The 14,232-nt window shown below is 38.8% G+C and overlaps 1 protein-coding gene and 1 long non-coding RNA gene across 12 annotated transcripts in view; one reads left to right on the top strand and one right to left on the bottom strand.

The window, feature by feature from the left end:
- Positions 1–14,232, top strand: part of CTNND2 (catenin delta 2) — a 634,494-nt gene that overhangs the window by 222,241 nt on the left and 398,021 nt on the right. Inside the window, exon 2 of one of the 10 annotated variants that reach the window (XM_054003868.1) lies at positions 12,356–12,430. The exons of 8 other annotated variants lie outside the window; for them this stretch is intronic. In XM_054003868.1, coding sequence (XP_053859843.1) covers positions 12,380–12,430 — 51 coding nt within the window. In that variant the 5' untranslated portion in view covers positions 12,356–12,379. The remainder of the gene's footprint in view (positions 1–12,355; positions 12,431–14,232) is intronic. One more of the 10 variants, XM_054003798.1, reaches the window with a different exon arrangement.
- LOC128822602 (uncharacterized) lies at positions 3,103–6,576 on the bottom strand. Of its 2 annotated transcripts, none has more exons than XR_008441540.1 (3): positions 6,432–6,576; positions 4,713–4,810; positions 3,103–3,870 (listed from the first exon to the last, which is right to left on the bottom strand). It is a non-coding gene; the product is annotated as an uncharacterized LOC128822602 (long non-coding RNA). The 2 variants fall into 2 exon arrangements; XR_008441534.1 differs by having other exon boundaries at positions 6,372–6,576.

Consider the following 14,232-nt stretch of genomic DNA (forward strand, 5'->3'; position numbering starts at 1 on the left):
GAGCTGAAAAATATTGACATCTCTGACTTGAATTTGCACTTCTGTGCTTTTTTAGAGAGTAAAATCCAGAAGCAACTTGACAAGTTTGGTTAGTGTGCTAAGCAGCCAGTGTTTCTGGGAGCCAGGTGATGTTAAATCAGATTGGGGTTAAGTGTTTATGTGCTTAAAAGTGTTTCCCTGGTTGATCTCAGACTGTTGAGGAAGTCTCGAGCAACTGGGAGGGTGTCTGTTCTGGCAGGCTCCAGGATGGCCTTACTTCCATTGGGTCTCCTGGCTCTGAGAGTTGTCTCCTGTCGCTTATGCAACAGAACGTTTTCTTTGTCATTATTTTCTCTTAGCTTTTTTCCCCAGGAATAATTGGTGCATTGGGAGTAAACAAGTACAGCAGTGATTCTAGCAGTGCTGCACCACTTTCTTTCTTCTCCCAAACTTTTGTTCTGTGTTCACTCCTGCCATTCCGTACTGATGTGTTATGAATGGGTCTTGCTAGGTTCTTGAAGAGTTCTCTGAGTTAGGGGTGTAATTTTCTTGTCTGATATTATATATTGAACTATTTGTTGTTTTTCATTAGGAATTCTGTGTCTGAAATTATTTTATAATGACATTCTGAATTCTTTTTGAGTTATTGAAATGGTTGGAAATTGCATATATGGCTGTGATAAAGGCAGCATTTGATATAAGTGGACTCATTTACTCCTAAACAGGAATGCATGTACAAATAGCATCTGCATCCATCTGAATAAGACTTTATTTTGTCTATATATGCATGAAGATTAAAGTGGGTTTTGCATATTTATGATCTTCTTTTTCCAGACAAAATGTGATTTACTTGCTATTTTGTTTATTTGAAGATTTTGGGTATTATTGAATCCTACTGTTAGTTTGTGCCCTGCTATCGGTTTTGAATACTTAAAATCTATGACATTATTTCACTATTAGTATCTCATTACACTGCTTCCTTCTGTACTGTGTTGAGGGGCTTCAACTCAGAAAGTCTGGCAACAATAATCTCAACTGTTTTCCTATTCTTATTTTTAGTTCTCTGGAATCTGTGTTATAATGCCTAAAAATGAAAATAAGCTTAGACAAATGTAAAGGTAGTGTCCAGACACTTGTTTCTGGAAATAACTGCCTTGGGTTAGGAAGTCATACAAATAGGGGTGGCTGTGGCATAGCTGCAGGATAGAGCAGATAAAGAAACTGCTTGGCTGGCTGTGACCTTCAAATAGACTCTGGATACCTGTTTAGACAAACTCTAAAATGCCTTGTGATTAGGCTTTTATTGCACATGGGGCTCCTAATGTAATCTTTTAACATTTTTAAGACAGGAAAGAGACAGAACCTAAGTTTTAATTAGTACTGGCTCTTGTAAAACAGCTGTCCATAAAATCAGTGAAATTCCTATTTGGACATAGGTGCATTTTCCAAGCTCTTACACAACCTCCTTATGTGGGTTGCTGCCTTTCCTTCCTTTAAACTTTTATTGTTAATATTCATGGAATGCTTTTTAAGAATAATTAGCCATTTTGTTATTTGGAGGGAGAAGTCAGATGCAGATTTGAGACAGTCAGCATTGGGACTTGGCATTTATGATTGATTTTTCTGAATGGCAGAGTAGGTTTATTAAAAAATCTCAAAACACTCTTCCACCTAAAAATCAGTATATTTGAAAGGGAATTTGAAAAAAAAAAAAAAAACAAGCATTGTGAACAGATTGAAAGTTTTTCTGGGAATGGGAGGCCCAGTCATTACTGTTTGGCAGCACTGTCCTTATTGTTTCAGAATATCTTTGTGCATGACATAGTTTTTTTTTTATATATAAAGGAAGTAATTTTCATTATGATTTTTGTCATTCACTTCATACTGATTTTAGTTGAAGCTTTGAAGCATGCACCAGTAAGGCACAATATAACTTTGAAAAACAGTATTTAAAAAAATAATTTGAAAACTAATTTAAAAAATCAGTTTACAAACAAAATCAATTTGGCTCAGTTTACTGAAACATGAGCAGGATTCAGAAACAGCTTGTTGGCTGAGCTCAACAGCAGGAGAAGCTGTAGTCGATCAGTTCTGCCCTCTTCAGCAGGTGTAATACCATTTGATGGAAATTGGCAATACATGGTTTCAGGGGACATGTGGATAATGTGTCCAGATGATAGCAACATCAACAAAGTATAGGAAAAAACATGGGCAGATGTTTGGCTTATTCTTTCTACATGGTTACATGTACTTAAATTCACTGTAATGGAGTTTATCTACTGTCGTGTTGTGGTTTGCTCTCTTACAAAGAAGGATTTTATGGCAGGCTGCTAATCTTGCAAAACAGTTCGCCTGGTGCAGCAGCCATATTTTGCAGCCTTAGCTGCAGGATTTTTTGCCTTTTTTTAACCTTTTTTTTTTTCCCCCTACTCTTTCTTTCCAAATATATTGAATTGCTAGGTTTGACTACAGTGGGATGAATTGCTTTATGGTTTTGACATACAACAGGGTATTCTTGCAGTGTGACTGGACACTTCAGACCTTCACAGACAGAAGATAAATTGCACAATTTTCAAATGTCACCCTTAGGAAAAAAAAAAGCCTCTAGGTTTATCTAACTGAATAACTTTTACTTTTGATTTTTATATTCTGTACTGTCTATGCCAGAAGTATGGCTACTCCTGAAATTACTGAAATAGAATGTTGACTCAACTTGTTCTGTGGAATATAAAATGCATCAATAATTACTGAAAATATTTAGGCAGATGTTTAACTTATGAGTAATTGTTCTTCTGATCCATTTATGTATAATTAAAAGTGGTGGTGTATCCAGCTGTTCTGTCATCAGGAGGTCCTGTTGGCATGGGTAGGGCATCCTGTCTCTATTATCTGCTCCTGTCTCTTTTCATTCCCACTACTAGAACTCCTTAAAATTCTAGATCAACGCAGCTTGCAAATTTAAATTTAGTGCTTTGTAAGATTAATTCAAAAAATGTATTAAACTATAATTTTGAAGCTGATGTGAACATTTAAAGGAAAGGGGGTTTATCTGCTATTCATTTAATGCAGCACGAAATTAACATCTGAATCAAACAGCAAAATTTTAGTAAATAAGATGCAGCATTTTTTATGAGGCCTCATTATTCCATATGCATAGTAATATTTTCAAAGTGTAATTTTTTTCTTCTTCCTAAGCTGCTCAAAATGTTTCTCCCTGTTTTTCAACAAGGCATTGTGTGTTGATGTTTGTAATTAGATCATTTGCATACAGTCATTGTCATTAGAAAGTTAGCATTTTCAGTGGTTGCAGTTTCTGAGTTATCCAAAGCTTTCTCATTTAGAAATATTTGAAATTATAATTTAGGTCACATAGTTTTTATGCTAACCATTATTTGGAGTGTTATTTCTCACATGACTGCTTCTCAAGCTTGTTTCACTGTAAATAATTTTGTAGTTTCCATTTTAGTGGAATTCTAACTGTAGAGTATTTTCTTTTAGGGAACCCATAGTTGCAAGTTATTTATGTGAGATACTGTATCCAGAGCCATGTGTACTCAGTTGCTATGGAGACACCTGTCATCCTGTCTTCCTAGGAAAGTGATTGTCCAGCGTGGCACCAAACATGCCCAAAGCAGTGGTGTGCAGAAAATTCACTAGCAGGTACAAAACCTGTGTCACTGGCTTGAGAGATGTGTTCTGTAAATTCAGGAAAAGAAGGTAAAATCCTAAAAAACCCAAAGCCTATGCACTTTGGCTTACCTCCAGGAGGTTATGTCCCCCTCTGTCCAGTCCTGACAGTAATCCGGTTGCCAAACTTCAAATAGGATTGTCTGTAGAGACTGTACCCTATGCAAGTACTGGATCCAAAAGGGCTCCTGTATCAAACATGAGCTGGAGGAACAAAAGGTAGAAACTGTCTGCAGTGTTTGTGAAGCTTCTTAAAGGGAAGGAAACTGATTTATAAGGCTTTAATTTTCAAAGTCCTCCTCTTTAATTGGTATTACACTGTTGGAGGACTTTGCTCTTCCAAAAAAAGATATGAAAAGTGGTTAGAGGTGCTTTATATTCCAATGATGTTGTCAGAGACATCTCAAACATTGTTGCAAGGTCTCTGCCCACTTTTCATGAATGTATTCAAGGAAGGGTATGCTGTATTTCTCTCTCTCTGTCTCTCTCTTTCTGGCTTTTCTTTGCAATGGACATGAGCCAGAGAAATGTCTTTCCTGGTCAATGCAGTCTCTTGTTTGAGCAAATGAAGTAGAGTGCATCCCATTAAATTATTTCTTTCATTCTAATTTCAGTGACTTTGCTTCTGGAAAGGATATACACTTTGCCAGCCATGTAATAAGATAAAACAGTCTTTACTAAATAGAAATCAAGCTTTAGGGATGGGAAAGTAACCCAATATTAAAGAAGCTTCAATAGAGGTGAGATTTGGTTCAAAATCCTGATTTTGGTACTCTATATATGTACTTTCCCTTTTTAAGCCAAACAAAAAATTTGTGCTATATAAATTTTTAGCACTTGTTAAATCAGTCTGATGTCACATTATGCTTGTCACATGATTGGATAATGTAAAATACACAAGGAACAGACAACAGAACAGGTCCAGAAAATTAAGTAGCTTTTCTTGTATTCTTACAGTTTAGCATTGCAAATGTTTCTGGTACTTGTGTATTCCAGTGTGGTGATACTCTCCTCGAAAGGGTCTGAATCCAAGGAGCCAGACTTACTGAGCAAAGAGGCTTCTCAGGACTGTATCCAGTGCAGCTCTCAGACTAGAGAAAGTTAGTGTTTTGCATGGCACAGGCTATGGTTTAAATTAGAGTGTCTGTGAGATGAGAAGAATAAACTTTGTAAGGTAAGACAAGTTGGACCATCTATGATCATTTCAGAAAATAAAACAATATTCTCACATATTGATATAATTGGATAGCCTACCCATTCCTAGCACACTAGGAAGAAGCTACACGTCTCACTCTGATTAGATAGAGAAAAATTCTAGAAAAGCTCTCTTTTACTACAGCAGTATTCTGAGAGGGAGAGTAATTTTGATGGCACAAACAAAGTTACCTAGTACACTGTGCCTGAAAACTGTCTGGTCAACTTCTGCTGCTTCTGGAATGATGTGTTTGCCTCAGTAACCTTGGTAAGGTTAGTTTCAGACAAGGCTATGCCCAGTAACTCCGTGCACCAGTACGTGCTGGGAGCTACCTGGCTGACAAATAGCTTTGCCAAAAAAGGCCCTGAGGAGTCCTAGTGGACACCAAGTTGAGCATGAGACAGAAATGTGCCTTGCGGCACAGAAAGTAACTAGTGTCTTTGGCTGGAGGATGAGTGTTGCCAAGAGGTCAAGGTAGGTGATCTTTCTCCTCTTCTCAGTGGTAAGGCCACACCTCAAGCACTGGGTCCAGTTCTGGGCTTCTTAGTTCAAGACGGACACAGACGTATTGGAGGGGGTCCAGCAAAGAGCCACTAAGATGATGAAGGGACTGGAGCATCTCTCTTTTGAGGAAAGGCTGAGAGCTGAGACTGTTCAGCCTGGGGTAAAGAAGGCTTGAGGAAGGAAGTCATCAATATGTACAAACATCAGAACAGAGGGTGCAAAGAAGAGGGAGTCAGATTCTTTTCAGTGGTGCCCAGGGACAGAACCAGAGCCAGTGGATGCAAACTGAAACATGGAAGGTGCTGTATGAACACCAGGAGACACACCGTTACTGGGAGACTGAACACTGGAACAGGTTGCCCAGAGAGATTGTAGGCTCTTCTTCCTTAGAGATATTCAAAAGCTACCTGGGCATGGTCCTGGATGGCTGCTTAGGATGGCCTTCTGTGAATTGGACAAGGTGGCCTCCAGAGGCCCCTGCCTACCTCCACACTCCTGTGATCCTTTAAAGGTGCCTGCCATGCACGATTAGGGCGTATGTCTAGTGCTGATGCATTACATCCTGGTTTGTGAGCAGGTTGGGGATTGGAAACAGACAGAGTAATCTTGCATCTTAGTTACGTTGTGTAAGCAGAGATTGCAATTCCAGATTCTCATTATTTCAGGCTAGTGAAGATCATTCAGAAGTGTCACATCACATCTCATTTCTGTCTTTGAGATGTTTGACTGTGCAAAGCATATGGCTTTGACAAGTAATCCCAACACATCCACAGTTCTCAGATGCTGAAAAATCCAGCTAAAACTTTGGTACCACGGGTTTGGTTTTTCTGATTTGTGAAGTAAAAACAAGGTTCCCTTTGTGCTGCTTCAGTTCATGGCAAGTACATATCTCTACTTCCCCTCAGCCATGGAATGGCCAGAAATCCATCTGCTCTACAGTCAATGTGCTCCTGGAGAGTGGGAGAGCCAAATGCTTTCGGGCCATACCAGATCTGCTCCCACATACCAGCAAAACTGGACGCTCCATCCACCACATCACATGGGCTTGAACCTCAGCAACTCTCACCAGGCATGAAGTGAGATTTTCAGGCTGCAGGGTGCTGCCGGGCCCTCGGTCTCTCCCAGGCTATGCAATCAGCTTCACTCTTGTCCCTTGTTTCTCAGAATGCCTTGTCCAGGGAGGTGAAAGGAAGCTTTGCTGGAGGGGTGATTCTCATTCCCTTCCTCCCAGACCAGTTTGGAATGGCTTTCCTGTTGCTGTCAGGGAAACAGTGCCTGGAGTCATAGAAGAGGGAATGTGTGGCATTCAGCTGCTGCCAGGTGTGGGGAGGAAAGCAGCCTCATTTTACCCAGTCCAAATTCCCAATGGGGGAAGAGATGTCAGATTTAAGATGGGGAGGCAGGGTAAAGAACAGTATGGCTCTAAACCACTGCCTAGAAACCATGTCTGGAAATTAATTTGAATTCCCTCTCTGCCATTAAATTCACTTAAAACACTGAGTTTAAAATTTTGCATGCATGGCTTGTTTCCATTTACTTTGCCTTTCCTTTTCAATACTGTGACATCATGAACCTTTTATTTTCCTGAAAGAAAGAGAGAGCTGCAACTCCTTCTTGCTTGTTCTGCATTTGGAATCAGGGGCTTTAGTAATATGCATTGTTTGAGACAGGTCTTGGACCTGTTATCAATGCTGCTAGAAGGTTCCTAGCAGGAACCCAGTTCCACAGGGATAGATGCAGTTTTGATGACTGTGTTTTGCTGTAATAAAGACTTGAATTTAAGGTGACTTTCACAGTTCTGTCAATGAAATATTCTGATTGAAGTCATACAACAAATTTATTCATTTATTATTTCTACTCACTCTCTCTTCCCTCTTTTTTCTTTCCCCTGAATCAATGAAAGTAACAATGATTCCTGTGTCTCTCTTATTTTGTAATTGTATCATAGCAGTAATTTTGATATTCCCTCTGTAAGGAGCATCCCTGTAGAGATGCCTCTCTCCGTTTTCATCTACTGACAGTTTCCTCGACATCATTTTGGTGGCAACTGAGTAGTCTTTGAATTGAAATCTGTGCTGTAATTGTGGAAGCAGCACAATTGTCTTGGTAAGGCATGATAATTCTGGAGTGCAGCAAGTGTTGCTTCTGTGTTTGATCTCCCAGAGGCATAACTGCAAATCCAGTCCAGTATATTTAACTATTCTATTCATTGCTTTATTTACAATGAGTAATACAAATCTGGAATCTTTCTGATTGATTGTTTGAGAACTCGGTAGCAAAATCCATTTAGTGTTTTATTGAAAGAATAGCCTGGATTCCCAATCTGGATGTTTTAAGGATTAAAATCTATTTTTCTGTAGAAAAACCTGATACATTATGTTTTCTGTATCTGTTTGATGGCAATAAATGTATGTTTCACTAGTAAGAACAGCCATTGTTGGTCAGATGAACTGTCTTCACTGATGACCTCAAGTATATGCTGACTAAAGAGTAAGAAACAGGGCCATAATGTGTGATACTGTCTTCTAATACTCAAAAACCACCTGTTTTCAGGTTTCCATGACCCAGTGAAGTTATGATGTACTTAGTAACCATCAAAAGCATGCCTGTTACATAAAGAGTCATCATCTTTCATCTGTTTTTAAGTCAGTAGAGTGTTTCTGAGTAAAAATCAGAGCTATTGAGAGAAATCTCGTGGTGTCTGCTATGGACCTAGGTGAGGAAGAAGAGGTGGATCAAACCTTCGCTTCCAAGAGGCCTCAGGCTCTGGTTCTCAAGAGGGAATTCAACCATTCTGGGAAAACAGCATAGTGGTGCCTAACAATCTGGGACATTTCCAGGATGCGTTGGCAACAGATTCTTCATGTGGTTGTGGATGGACCAACTAGGAACAGTGCTCTTCTGAACTGAATGTTTACCAATAAAGACCTGTTGGAAGATAAAAATGTCAACAGCAGCTGCAGAGACTTTAAGATCATAGGGGTCAAAGACTTGAGGAGGACAAGTGATCAAATAAAGACCTGAACTTCAGAAAAGCATATTTCAACTCAGTCAGGGAACTTCTAGGAAGGATCCAATGGGAACCTGTCTTGGACAGCAAAGAAGCTCAGGAATGTTGGGAGATTTCCCAGTGCAGCTGCTTCTTGAAGTACAAAAGAGCAGTCTATCCCCCTAAGCAGGAAAAGGAGCAGACATAAAAAGAAATCAGTTGGAAAGGCACCAAGCTACCAAAAGAGCTCAAACAAGCAAAGGAGCACTGGAGCAGTGCAAAAGGGGACAAGCTTTCGAAGACGAATATAGAGGTACTGCTTCAGTGTACGGAGATGGAATTAGGAAGGCAATAGCTCAGCTGGAACTCAAAATAGCAAGGGATAATAAGAGTAACGTAAGAGTTTCTGCAAGTATGTTAGCAAGTAGAAGTACAAGAAGGATATAGCTCTGCTGCTGATAAGGGCCAGCGAGTTCATCAAAAATGGCACAGAAAAGGCTGAGGCACTTGGCCTCTCTTCTTGGCTAATGTCAGGCCCCAAAGCTCTGTGTCAAGAAGAAACAACAAAGCAAATGGCAAACCACTGATAATACAGAAGGGTCAAGTGTTGTTGCCCTTCAGCCCTACTGTCCTCCCTAACTTTTTATGGTTGCCTAACTTTGTTGACCTGTTGCTCATTTCTTGTTTCAAGTCATTCTATATGTATTAAGCAGTGTGGAACATGGCACCAGAACTTCACTGGTGGACACCTTCAGCTAGGAGAATTTACCATTTATTTCCTGATTTGACTTCCGAATTAAGAAAATACTTATCCATGCAGAAACCTTCTAAATAACTTGTTAATGTTTATGTTAGAGGCCACAAATTCTGTTCAGTGTTACAGACTCTGATTATTTGCCCAGTAAGACTATCTGGCTTGCTGGTCTAGTCTTCTAGATCCCCCTGAAACTGTCATTGCATTCAATATCTTATATTTTTAAGCTGTGTATTTCTTAGTTTCTTAGAACTATTGAGCAAATACCATCTGGTCTTCAATTTGCTACAGGTTGTTTTGTCAGTTTGTTTCATGACCTATTCACTTCAATTTCAGGCAGATCCTCTGATAATACTCCCTCAGTGATTTCTTAGCACGAGAATTTCCCATAAAATAGTAAAAATTTCCATGAGGGATTAATTTGGTTTCTCTTCAGTGAACCCTTTTATATCCTCACCAGTGGTTTTACAGACTCTCCAGGCAGATTCTTGCTCCTGATGCATTTGGAGAAATATTTATTGGTTGCTTTGATGCTTTTGGCTATTTGTCCTTTAAAATCATATTGTGTTGTCTTGTCTTCTTATGTTTAACCTGTCAACATTTACGCTATTATATTTTCTTCACTTGAAGATGATTTCAACTTTCAGAAATAGAGGGGTTTTTTTGGTAACATCTTCCTTTGCCCTCACTAACTTTTTGTGTCTTGACCTTTTCTTGATGCACTGCCTTGATTCTGTATATTCATCGTGCACTTCCAATAATTAGTTTCCCTAGTGTCTTTAAATACTTTACTTTTAGCTTTAAGCAATTTTTTTTACATTTTTTCTTACAATTTTCTCTTTTTATGTGGCTCCTAACTGGCAGATGCTCTGCTTTCTGTGGGGATGTTGGATTTAAGGACAGAGTGATCAATAAGGGTGGCTTCTCAACTGCAAGATGTGAAACTACCTTGCTTGACCAAGTCAAGAATTTAATTTTTTCCTGTGGACATCCGAAGCATCTGTGTATGATATTATCTAAAATTCAGCTTATGTGCCACATCATATTACTTTATTGCTTTTTTTTTGTACCAAGTGTTGGGGTAATTGAAGACTCCCAGAACTATTGCATTTTGTACCCATCTTTCAAACTACATCTCTGCCAACTCAATACTGCATCAACCCATATGTTGACCCATAAAAGGAATTTTTATTCAGTGAGATTGTTTGTTTTACTGATTCTAAGCTCTTTCCCTACCTATCCTTGTCCATACTACAAGTGTTACCCTGAAGTATGCATGTTCCTTACCTATTTGTTTTCAAACAGGTGATTTTTAGACTATAATTTCATTATAAGAACCTTTTTACTTTGTTCAAAAGATGAGCTATTCATACCAGAAATTAGGAGAATAAGATCATAATGATACTTCTTAAAACTAACATTTTCATTACTAAATGCTTTTCTCTTTCATAAGGAACAATATGAATCTGCTGGGAATTTCCTGAAACTGGTATTTCTGTAGGGTAGCCAGAAAAGGATTGAATTGCCTAATTATTTTACTAGTTCTCTTCTTTGTAATAAAAGATATAATAAAAGACGAAATATTCAAAAACTATTAAAGTTAACTGCGACTGCCATAGAATCATCTGTGAGAGAATCTCAAGGGTTTGCAGTCCTTGAGTTCAAATTTTTTTTAGCCCATGCTGTGAATTTTTTTCTTTAGCACTTAATAGTACTCAGTAGCAGAAATAAATTAATTATTTGACTAATCAGTGTACTGTCAGCTAGAATACTAGAATTCTTGTTTATTAACATTTCTGTATTTGAGCTGAATTTACAATTTTGATGTAATCCTATATTTATTTGAAAGTCCATCCACATTCAATTAGTGTAGCAAACTGCATGTCTCAAGTGTGCAGAAAATCAAGTTTCTAAGTTGTTAGTCTCAAGACAAGAAAAAATAATCCTATAGGTATTCATTTGCATGTGCTAGGTTGTCTTAAAAAAAAAGGCCCATCTTGCTTTGTTATATAACTTTTGAATCTCTTAGTAACTTGCTAATGACCAGCTTTTTAATAGCTACTCATGGCAATATTCAGATTTAGTATCGTAATTAATTCAGAAATTCACGGATTATTGCAAAATATGGAGTGTGTTCTTGGATATGCTGTACTTACAGTCTATGTCTGTGTTGAGAAATAAGTCTTTCTCATAAAATGAGGAAAATAAAAAGAAAAAATTATTAATCAAAATAATTTCCTTAATTCAAGTAGAAGAATAGAAAGGGAAAAGTTGGCTGCTCATTTAGACCATCTTGGGCAAGTGTAAAGCTAATGATTTATCATGCTGGCTCTCCATCTGTTCCCAGTACCTAGGATGATGTGTATTCTCAAAACTCTGGGAGGGGAAGACTAGTTCAGAGGCATATAGATAGGGAACTGGAGAACTCCATGAATAAAATGCTGGAGAAGACTTCAGATCCCTAAGCATGTAGACAGATTGGTCAAGAAGTTGTGTGTCACTGGCGTGCATATATGTTGGTGTGTGCTCTGGCAGCTCTGCAGCTAATGCTGGCATCTTGGCACATTGCCCAAAAGAGCATAGATCTCATCAGACAAGAAAGGGAAACTAGAACCTGTGGATGTTGTCAGAACCAAAAAAGGCTTTCTTAGATCTTCAGTGACTGGGACATTTTTAGAAGTTTCACATTTTGTGACCGTGTTGTTCAACTTCCTTTGCTTTTCACATGTCTTTAAACTATACAAATATATGTATAATTAAGCATCTTCCATCTTCAATAAAATTATTCTGCAGATATGTACTGGAAAATCAAGGTAAAAAACAATCAATCCGCAGTTTTGTCTGGCATATTAAATTTGCTGAGAATGTAAAGGCTTCAAGAGCTGCTACTGTAAATGGAATTACCCTTTTCCACTTAGATATATGCTTGGACAGCTGAGAAGTAAAGGAGAATAATAAGCTCAGGCCAATGTAAGACTGAAGAGTCTGGGTCTGTTAACTAAACTCCAGCTCTACTTCTTTTGCTCTCCTCGGAGAAGGCCTACCACTTGGACAATTTGTTTTGCTCTCACATTGAGCTTTGCAAATAATAACAGAAAGCCCTAAAAAAAGCAGGTCAAAGTTAGTAAGGTAGAAAGTCAATTTCATCTTACATCCTCCTTAAATTGCTACTTCAGAGGGTGGAGAAGCACAGCACTTATTTTAGAAAGCTCATAGTAGTCCTAATCCTGTCCTAACACTCTTAAAGTTTTTACTTACAGTTTATTGCTTTATGGACAGAAGTAGTTTGCATGAGAAGAAGTGGACTAGCACAGGAGTCATGGTGAGTGATGAGCCATTGGGAGTGTTGGCAAGGGATATAAAAACTAATGAGAAGAAAAGACCTTAAAGACTGAAGCTGAACATAAAACAGATAAGAAAAAATGGCATTAAAAAGGACCATTTGGAATTTTAAAAACTTTGGTGATTATGTTGGGAAAGTAATAATGCAATTTCCCTAGGAACAGAAGTCCAAGCAGTTGGGCAGTGTGCCTTCAGAGAGCAAGGCCTGCCTGCAATTCACAGAGGAACAGGGCAGTATGCCTAGAGAGCTAAAACAATGCCGTGGAATGCAATTGTCACCATATTTGTATCAGGATCCTAAACATAGAAAATAAAATAGGGCCTTATTTCTATAAAAGTTGTTAAAGGCATAAAAGGGACTTCTTTGAAGTAATCTTGCATGAAAATGAAGAAATAGTTTATTTTTAAACACTGTAATCAGCAAAACTAGTTCTTTATCCCATAAATAATCCATATGCATAATAGCCTAGCTGCCATGCTAATCTCTTGTGAAGAAGCATGGGAGTGCTAAAACAGTCAAATCAGGTGAAGGAATAAGCTAGAGAAATTCAGGCTGATAAAATACAAGCATTTACATCAAGTGAAATATGTCTTTATGTAATCATCATGAACAGAGAATTTGGTAGCCTCTGATCTAATCAATAACCTTAGCATAAAGCCTTGAAAAAAATATTCAGAGCTCATCAGTTCCAGGATCATGGAGAAAATAGGTTAAAAGAGACTGGAGGTCTTCTCCAATCAAGTCTAGCTTCAGTGTCAGATCAGATGTGAAGATGACTTTTGAAATCTCCAATAATGGAGATTCTATGCGTACGACCTGTTCCATTGTTTCGCTACCCTTGATGCATTGTTTGGTTTTGGATTCTTTTTTAAATTATTGTTTTTGTTTGTGTTTATTCTTTCACCTTTTGTTCAGTTAGAATTTACTTCATTGCAGATTGTTACTGTTGCCTGTGTCTGCTTGCTGCATATGCCTGGCAAGGGCCTGCTGATGTGTTCACTATAATCGCCTTAAAGAAGTGAAAGTATGCAACAACCAAGCTACAGGCTGGGGGCAGAGTGTCTGGAAAGCTGCCCAGCAGAAAAGGACCAGGGGGTATTGATTGACAGCAGCTGAACATGAGCCAGCTTGTGCCCAGGTGGCCAAGAAGGCCAATAGCATCCTGGCCTGTATCAGCAACACTGTGGCCAGCAGGACCAGGGCAGTGATTGTTCCCCTGTACTCACCGCTGGTAAGGGGACACTTCAAATCCTGTGTTCAGTTCTGGGCCACTCCCTGCAAGAATGACATTGAGGGGCTGTAGCATGTCCAGAGGAGGGCAGCAGAACTGGTGGAGGGTCTGGAGGGTCAGTTATATGAGGAGTGGCTGAGGGATCTGGGGTTGTTTAGCCTGGAGAAAAGGAGACTCAGAGATCACCTTGTTGCTCTCTACTATTGCCTGACAGTAAGGCTATTGCAAGGTGAGGATCAGTCTCTTCTTCCAGACAGCCAGTGAGAGGACAAGTGCACAACAGTCTCAAACTGTGCCAGGGCAGGCTTAGGTTGGGCATCAGAAAGAATTTTTCCACTGGCAGGATTGTTAAGCATTGGAACAGTCATCCCTGGAAGTGTTCAACAAATGACTGGATGCGTCACTTAGTTCTGTGGTCTAGTTGACATGGCAGTATTTGGTCAAAGGTTGGACTTTTAATCTTGGAGATCTTTTCTAGTCTTAGAGATTCTGTAAAATACATCCTCCTTAGATGGTCTCTTCTCCATGCTAAATAAACCAAATTCCTCTA

Source organism: Vidua macroura, chromosome 1, assembly GCF_024509145.1.
Source record: "Vidua macroura isolate BioBank_ID:100142 chromosome 1, ASM2450914v1, whole genome shotgun sequence".
NCBI lineage: Eukaryota > Metazoa > Chordata > Aves > Passeriformes > Viduidae > Vidua > Vidua macroura.